Below are 9312 nucleotides of genomic sequence, written 5' to 3' on the forward strand. Positions count from 1 at the left end.
AAGTGTCCCTGCCCATGGCAGGGGGTTGGAACTGAGTGAGCTTTAAGGGCCCTTCCAATGCAAACCATTCTGTGATTCCATGAAAAGTTCTCCTGAATATCAGCCACAAGATGTTCTGGGGCAGGGAGACACTCAGCCTCTCCTGTGGGAACTGTCCTACTTTAATTATTTACATAAACAGGGAAATAACACATTTCAGCAGGAGAAGAGAGAGGCCTAAATCAGAATTTGTGTGCTTGTGGTTTTAGAAGCTCGTTTTGAAGTTGTAGAATTTGCAGAAGTTTCCAGAGACAGAAAAATATTTTGGGGAACTGGGAGTCTTACTCTTGGGCTGAAGAGCCTTGGAAAATGCAGCTGGAGGTTAACGAGGTGAGCTTGGCTCATTCTTTGTTGACACAGGAAAGAGCCTCCTAAGCATCTGAGGTGGCTTAGATCAGCCTTGGAAAATCTGTTAGCATCCTAGATGAAGCTGGCTCCTACAGGGTAGCGATTATGTGCCCTATCACAATTGAATGCTTTGCAGCCAGAGTCTCAGAGCTGCAGGATTTCAGTGCTCAACTTGGGTGGTAAATAGCTTTCAGTCTCCGGAAGTCAGCAGGACTCTCTCAAATCAGCCTAGAAGGATGGTCTCCGATAGGAATTACCTTGAAGATTAACAGATGGAGCCTGCACAGTGAATCCTGCAACCTGACGGTTACAGAGGGCTGAAGCAGGCACCTAGCATACCCACTATTGATGCTGATACCACAGTGATATTAAACCTGCATGCCAGATGGGATGGAAATGCTTGGTGAAGTTGCACAATCTGAATCTCCTTGGGAGGCAGCGGATGATCTCTCAATGATCTTGCTTGCATGCAGATCACCTCTAGGCTGGATGCTAGGGCTTCTCTCCCTTTTTCTTTGTATTATTGGTAAAGATCTGTCCTATTGATAGCAGCAGAGAGGGGCTTTGTCATTGCATATCAGTATGATAGAATGAAATACATACATCTCGCGACTCAATAGCAGCATAAAATATCTCTGTGATTGGCTTTAGAGCTATGTCTGATGTATACTTCCCTGATAGTGTAGCTGTCTTGGTTGTCCTTTGTTAACATGGCTGAAGCTCTGGTAAACAGAGGGATCTTACTCTACTGATAGAGGGTGTGGAGCTGTGTTGAAGTGACAGGAGACAGTAGTCAGCACATATTCTTTTCTCTGGCTATTTACCCATCCTTTCACAAGCCAAGGCAAAGCTGACAGCATGTAACAAGCTTACATCAGAATCCTACTTTCCATAGAGGAGCTTGACTTTCAGCAAATTCTCCGAAAAAGGCAGGTTTGCTGAATCGAGGACCAAAAAAAATGAGGGCATTTTTTTCTGACAGTGAATAATTCAAGCCTAAAGCTTTTTGGGTCCATCCCCAGGCATATGCGAGTTCTCATAAAAAATATTATTAAAAACTAGGAAGCTCTCCTTAGCCTGAAAGCTATCAGAGAGAAAGGATTAAACACCAGAGAAAGGAGCGTCAGGTGGCATTTGAGTCACAGTCAAAAGCGCAAAAGCTTTTGCTTTATAATAAATGAGTCTTCAGCAGATCCTAAGTAGACAAGTAATACTCATGTTTTCCTTAGCCAACAATTGCTTTTCAGTTTCTTCTGTTGTGGAGGAGGATATAGGTGTTTTGTTGCATAAAAGCCTACATGCGATTCCGCTAATGGCAGGGGGCACAACGCTCCCAGCAGACCGAGGGGAGAGAAGGAAACGAAGAAACAAGCCAACAACCAACCACAGGACATGAAAGAACATTAGGAAAGCTTTATGTCCTGGCACCTAAGCCACTTCTCACTGAAGCTGATGGAATGACTTGCTTCATTACAGCAGCATTTGAATGTTGTTAGCTCTATGGGGAACAGGCTGTGTTTGTTTTCTGCTTTTTAACTGCCATGTACGTTTAGAAGAAGCTTATTAATAAAGACATCCTGCACCCATAAATTTATCCTCATGGTTTCAGATGGATGTAATTTTTTGGTCTTGTTTCTGCATGTATGCACAATTTTGACTGCATGCAGTTAATAAACTGCTACATTGCGTTCCAGATGTGGCTTCTCTGTCAATGCAGAGAACCAATGTTAAATGATATTTCTAGATGTAGTTTGTATGTGAGTTGAAATCTATGAAGTATTTGGTAAGTACTTAAAATGAAGGCTGCTACAGAAGTGTAAACTTTTTCCATTGTTAAACTTTCTAGCTTTGCTATTCTGAATGAGTCCTCTAGCTCAACAAAAATGATTAGTGGGATAACTCTTAAAAGCTCCTTCCAGCTCTCAGTCCATTTTCTTTCCCTTATCTACCCACTTGTGCAGGGGAATAGTAGGAGATGGCAAGTAATTTATACCAAAATCAACCGCTTCTAAATGGCAAGTTCTTTGCATATAATTTCAATTATTTTCCAGAAAGGGTTGATTTTGCCACATGTGCCTCTGCACTTATTTTAGGTTTTCCCATTAATGTGATCTATCTAGCCAAAAAGATTAACCATCTATTTTATCTGATTTCTGCATCTGTCTTACCAAACCAAAACCCCAGTTTCCTTATCTGTTATAAATAAGCATAATACCTTGGAGCTAAGTTGGTTCACATTATCTGGGGAATTCATCTCTAGACAGACTATCATGGGACCTTTGAGCCTTTGTATGTGCAAATGGCTGAGAACAGATGCAACCTTTCCACAGATGAAGACAGCAAGGAAAATCCCTGTCCTTTTCACCAGTGCCTGTTGATAAAGTGTCAGGAGTTTAAGTGTGTTGATAGACCCATGAGACTGGAAGCTTTTGTTTAGGAGTCCTGCCAATACTGACAGACAAAAGGTCTTTCCCTGTTCCTATGAGTTCTTGTATTCTCTCTTCTGATTTTATGTCCATCTGTGGTAACCTGCTGCTTCCTAATGGTAGTAAACAAGGCTTGAGACTGAAACACAGGATTTTCTTGGCTAGCTATACAGGAAAAAAAAAAAGATGCTCTTGATGTGGGTTGGCCTGGTCATGTTCAGCATTTCATAACACTTGAAAAGAAGACCCTATTAGGCAACAGCTGCTCTCAGCCAACGGTCTCAAAACAGCACCTGATAGAAGGTAGTTCCTCTTCATGAGATCATGATAACGCAAATTAATTGCAGTTCATTCATTTGGTGGGAGATTCATTATTTTAAATGCAAACAAGCCCAGACTTAATTATACTTTGAATTCCCAAAATGGTCATCTGTTATAAGGCCACTTGCTGCCTACCTTGTTACCCTGCAGCTACTGGCTGCACTTATAAGTGCTAGTTATGAGGACCTTCATTCTCAAAGGGGGTATTGCCATGCTCCAGTGTTGGTACATAACTAATCAGCAATGCCCCTCAGAATTCAGCTCTGAAAGTTGTTCATCAAGATGTTACATTTGCAGCCACCATGTCTCTCCACTGTGGCCTGGCCAGTGAAGCTGGAACAGTGCTGTGAGTTCTGAGGCAAGCTGTCTCATTTGACTTAGAGCTGGGTCAAACTCCCAGAGACCCCACTGCATTTGTTCTTAGCATCCCTCTGCATGCAAAGTCCTGCATAGAGGCAACTCTGTCCTTCCACCACAGGACCACAGAGGTGACTGACATGTCCCAGCTAGCATCATAAGGGGTAAGTAAGACTCTGGGTATCAGTCCCTCCTTTCAATGTGCTCCTTTTTCATCTCCTGATGAAACTCCTGGCTAGACTCAGGCAGACATTGCAGATGCTTTTGCTTTATATGAGAGAAACGCAGCCCTGGAGAGGACCTACAGGAGTGGCTGCTGTGGGACAAAAAGGAATTGCATAGGAGAATGGGGACATTTTAGACAGTTGCTTAAATTCATTTAAAAGGTTTTTCCCTTCTTGCCTTTGACTCAGGTTGCTACCTGCTAAAAACCAGTCTCACTGAGCTCATTCATCCTCATCTACAGTTTCTCAGCTGTACCCTTTCCTCTGCAAGATGCAGGCTGTTTCTGGCTCTGCTAAATGTGCACTGCATGCAGCTTCATGGCCTAGTGCCACCTCATCTATTCTCTTGTTTCCCACAGGCTAGTTATATTCCCTATAGTTACTGTGTAAAAATGATGATTTCTACAATAAACCTGTTTCAAGCAACCGATCCTAGCACCACGTGTTGTGCTAGGTGTGTTATGAAGGCTGTACATCCATTCTTTTTCAGCAATGCTCTTTTCAGTATATGCACCATGTGCAGCAGCCTATCAGGAATGCAGAGCTAGAAGTATGTTCCTTGTTGATGTGCTCAAACTCCTTTAGTTATGCTAGCACTTTAGTTTATGCAAGGTGGCAAAAAAAGATGTCCCTGTGCACTGGGTTAATGGTTTATTCCAGATGTGTCTAAATACGTATTTCATTGCATTGCCACGTTTCTCTTTCTGCATAGGATCTTTGGCTGCCCTAGCACAGCCTGCAAGCTTTGCCTGAGCAGATGCGCTGGTTTGTATCTAATAGCTTTATTCTGAGATTCTGATAAGCACCATCTATCCTATAATGTCTAGGCCTTATAGGAGCCAGCTTTTGTGAACACTGTAAAGATTCCCCTTAGATCTAAAGGCTCTGGGGTATGTGTTAGACTCCTCAGGCACTAAAAAAAGCCCTTTGAATTCTCTAAGACACTCCAAGGGGAATACTGTAGAGCAGCTCAAATGGATGCATGCCCCATGTGGATACCACCATATTTCTAGCAAGGCTAAGTGGAAGTGGCAGTGGGTGGTTCAGCAGATGTTCAGTGCTGAACTCTTCAAGCCACAGTTTGAAGATAAGAATTGAATTAGCATGTATTGTTTGAGGAATGTAATGTTGCCTCTGCTTATCTTCATTTTCATGGACTGGAGCACTGCATGGTGCCTTTGGGAAGGCTCACCCAGGAAAAACACCTAAGTGCCTTGAGTTATACTTTTGTGCATAGCCTGAATTGCTCCAATTACACCATTCAGCACAGCACAGAACCTATTGCATTTGAGAGCTTTCTTTTAGGATCTACAACTAACCAGCCCTTCACTTTATTTTGAAAGGTGCTCAGCCTGTTAGACTATCTCAGATGTTGTCTAGTATATGCCTAAAGACCCAAAGCCCTCAGAAAATGCAGCACATTAATAGCATTGTTCTCTAGAAGGCAGGAGACTGCTGCTTCCATCGCTGGATGCCATTTAAACACCTGTTTCCCAGCTGCTAGGCTGTTCCCCTGCACACTGTAAAGCTTTACTGGGAAGCATTAAGGCTTTCCTGAGCAGCGACACCTAGTTCTTAGGGCACATAGAGGAGGGAAGAGTAATGGGGTGCAGTCCTCTCTCCCAGAGTTGTTTGTACATTTTAACCAGGGACTGTTTAGTGCAAAATTACACAGCTTAAGATGTTCAGAGGATCCTTCTGTATCCCAGATTACTTGTTTCTCGATGAGCTTAAAACCTGGTGTGGATTTGACAGTTGCCTAGAAATAGCACCCGAACTGTCAGGTCCCATTTCTCCTGTAGGTTTGGCTTCAGCCATGGATGTCTATACTGCTGTTTCCACTTGACTCTGCAGATGCCAGCTGGGTCATTTGCAGTTCTTACAGAGTCCCCAGAAGCAGCTGCAGCTATGGGAGACTTGGCTTTCTATCACAAGGTGCCGCTCAGTGGAAGCTGCAAGTACACGCAGCCTTTGATGAAGCTTCTGCCTGAAAGGAGGACTGGTTTCTTGGTGGGCAATCAGAAGCTGCACTTGCTATCCCAAGTACTGGATTTCAGTCTGTGACAGGCACTGGCAGCTTCTGTGAGTTGAGAATAACTCATACCTTCAGGGACCTGACAGTGAGAAAAAGGTGAAGTGCTATGCTCAGCGATGATAGCTGGGCACTTTTCACAAGAGGTTTGCAAAGGTTAGGGAAGCCCTACATGGGCTGAGGTGTTCCAGGCATTGCTGCCAGTATGTACTCCAAAGGGTTTCCCATCCCACTCTTATGCCTCAGATAAACCGTAACTAGCCACTGAGCTTATATCTCAGGCTTGTACCCTGTATAGGCTTAGCTCTTCTGTGACTGTTCGTTCCTTCAAAGTTCCTCTCTGGTCAGTTACATATCAAAAGCCTCAGCTACTTTCTTGTCCAATGTCAAACTCAGGCTCCACTACAGATATGTCAAGTTTCCTGAAGGGATGGTAGCAGGAAAATTTGGTATGATGGTCAGGACCAGCATTTCTGATCCATAACAGTTTATTAACCTTGACAGAACAAGTACATGACCCATCACAGAGAAATTTACTCCCTTCAAAAGAGAAACCCCACTTGGGCAAGGAAGAAAAAAATCCTGCAAAATCCTAAACTCTAAAAACATCTAAGAAAGAGTTCTGTTGGTGGAAGCAACGGGTGGTAACAGGGTTCTGGGATCTTATCATTCCAGCGTGTGGTTTTGAGTTGAGAATTGCCCTAATGAGCTGCAGTAGGTAGATTTTTCTGTGGCTGCATACACAATTGGAAAACATCCACTTCATCTTGCTTGTGCTGTTTTATTTAAATTCAGTTAGGTTAGTCCCATTGCAGTCAGGTTTATTTAATGTTTCTTCATTAGCTAAGTACTGCTGGATGCTCCAGCACAATATGCTTCACGGTAAGGAATGAAAACCACAGGAGCAGGCTGTAGCATTAGCAGCATTCCCCAACCTTGCCCTTTTGCTCCTGTTGAGCATTGTGTTTTACTGTGGAATAGTAACAAGCCTTCACTGACAAGAGGCGAGGACAAGCATGACTGAGGATAGGGAAACCACTTTGACTTCATCATTATCCTTAAGCTCCACAAACTGCTTTTTGCTGATTGATGACCTGATGCCCACTCATCTCTGTTCTTTTTCTGGCTCTGTCTTGCCTCGCTGATTCATTCTGGGTGAAGAAGCTCCCATATACAAAAGGCATACATCTCAGCACTGCTTGCACATTGGGAAGTGCTATTTCAGTTGCTAGGGGATCTGCTTAGAAAATAAAGCCAACTCTCAAAAATGGTATTTCCATTTCAAACAGTCTTACCTTGTTCTTATATGTTGTTTCAGCTAATTTTCTGAAGAATCATACCCTGGTTTTGTTTTTCTATTAATATTGAAGGGGAAGTCTTTATTGAGACTTAAGACTGCTTGAGAACTCAACTTGCATGCACACATACACCACAAGGAGCCCAAACTGGGTCAATATGTTGCCTAAATTCCTGGAGAGGAAGAAAGAGAACTGCTACAAAATCTAGAGGCAATTGTGCTGCACATTTTGGTTTTGGTCCAGGTTCAGTGTTTGAGTAGAATATACTGAATACAATTTAAAAAATCCAGCAGTATTCTTGTGAAAATGGTCAGATATGTCTGGTGACAAAATCAAATGGATCAGCAAATTTTCTATGAATGAGTCTTAAATGCAGCTGGAGAGGTCATCTGTTTATAAGCTCAGGCAATAGCTCTAGCAATGGAAACCAGGGATCTGGATGGAGATAAAGAATTGCTAATAAAGTAGTTGTCCCCACATTAAAAATTTAGAAAATACAGATTCATAACGCTGTATCTGAGGTTAAATAGAATGCAGCACTGGTAAGAACTGAAATGAAAGTCCTTGGGGTGTATTAGGTAAAGAACAGTCTATGCTTGCAAGTAATTCTAGCAGTTAAATGGCTCAGCTCATTCTCTGATACCTAATGATAATATCTTCAATTTCACACATTGATTTTTAAACAATGCATGTCAAAATAAAGTGAGTTCCGTAGTGAAATTAGCACAGTCACAGATCTGCTGCCTTCTCTATACCTCATTGGAAACTCCACACTCTTGGAGCAAGCTAATTCCACTATCCTCAAGATGACTTTTGGAATGAGGCTTAGATTGCTCTGCCCAGGAAACACATATGAAGTAGCAGCTGGTCATCAGCTATTAGAGCTATAATGCAGCACAGCCCATCCTCTAGCAACTTTTTCAGACATGCTCCCTGAAAATCTCTCAAAACTCTTAAGTACTGCATTTCCCTTGTCAGCAACAGACATCTCGCCAAATAATCTCCTTACTGGATTACAGACAAACACCCTCTTAGTTTTTGCAGTAATTAGTATTAAATTAAGTGTAGTTTTAGATGGGAAGAGGGTAGGAGGAAGAGCAGAGGAATTTAGTATTGGCAGAAGGTTCAGTATGGACAACCCTGGAACCACTAATTCACATAAATTGTGAGACAAGGTCTGTGGGGAGGAGTTTCTTCCTGTCTTGCTCCATGGGAGACAGCGCTGGGAGGGAAGGAGAATTTGGGTACTATGACTACTGTACCTGCCACAGTCTTCAGGTTCTAGTATGCTGTTGTGGGGCCACACCAACCTTATATTTACTAAAGACAAGCTCTTGAAGCACTCCAGTTGATCAGGTACACATGCCTTTTCTGTGTCTGGTAAGGGAAATGGTAAACCGGAAACTTTCCTTATGCAACCTAAGCCAGATACACCCGTTAAAATCTGGCACCTGAATGTATGTGTGGTCAAATGCTACAGAAGAAAGGGTCTGCTGTACACAGCAAGGTTGCTTCATTGTGCTGTATATGATATGACCTTGGAAAACAGCATCTGTGCTAGCAGAGCTTAATCCAAGCGTGCCATAAGAATCTACAATGAAATACGGGCTTAGTGAGAACCTAATATTTTTGTTTGCTGCTTTCTTTCCCACATTTAGGAAATACCATATAAGGAGGTCTTGGTTGAGAAGCACCAGCAGGCCTGTCCATTTACCCAAGGACTGCCTGGAAAACAGAATGGCCAAAGCCTTTGAGGACCATGAATGTCTTCCCTGTTCTCTGCTATGATGCTGACAAGGGTTATGTCTATGAGGGTTCTTTGTCTGCTTTCAAGCAGTTATGTAGCCACTTGAAGATGTGCAGCTGTTTCTGACTGCAGAAGGTGCTCCCTGTGTTTCAAATAGCTCTCTTCTGAGCAACAGGGAATTCACCCTGCTGAGCTACTTGTGCAGATGGGGATGGCACTGCCACTATGTACATGTTGTGGTACTATTAACCATGCTCGTTTTTGGTTTGCTCCACAGATACTATGTGGGAAAGAGATCCCTCGCTGGGTGAACCGCCTGGCCTACTTCAGCTCGTGCATCCCCTTCCTCCAGAGCTGCCTCCCCAAGGAGTGGCTGACCCCAGCAGCTCTGCAGAGCCACATCAGCCTCGGCCTCCATAAGGAGGAGCAGGGGGACACAACGGATGAGGAGTCCCCCTCCACCTCCACAGCCCCCTCAGCCTCAGGCACATCGAGAACCTGTAGACATACCCGGGTCTAA

The 9312-nt window shown here is 43.3% G+C and overlaps 1 protein-coding gene across 1 annotated transcript in view; it reads left to right on the plus strand.

Annotated features, from left to right (window-relative positions):
- Window positions 1–9312, plus strand: part of LOC308222235 (deubiquitinase DESI2-like) — a gene marked incomplete at both ends in the record, with an annotated part of 53469 nt that extends 44157 nt beyond the window's left edge. Inside the window, one exon of the mRNA XM_080620003.1 lies at window positions 9070–9312. Coding sequence (XP_080476129.1) covers window positions 9070–9312 — 243 coding nt within the window. The remainder of the gene's footprint in view (window positions 1–9069) is intronic.

Source organism: Psittacula echo (assembly GCF_963264785.1).
Source record: "Psittacula echo genome assembly, chromosome: 5".
Taxonomy (NCBI): domain Eukaryota; kingdom Metazoa; phylum Chordata; class Aves; order Psittaciformes; family Psittacidae; genus Psittacula; species Psittacula echo.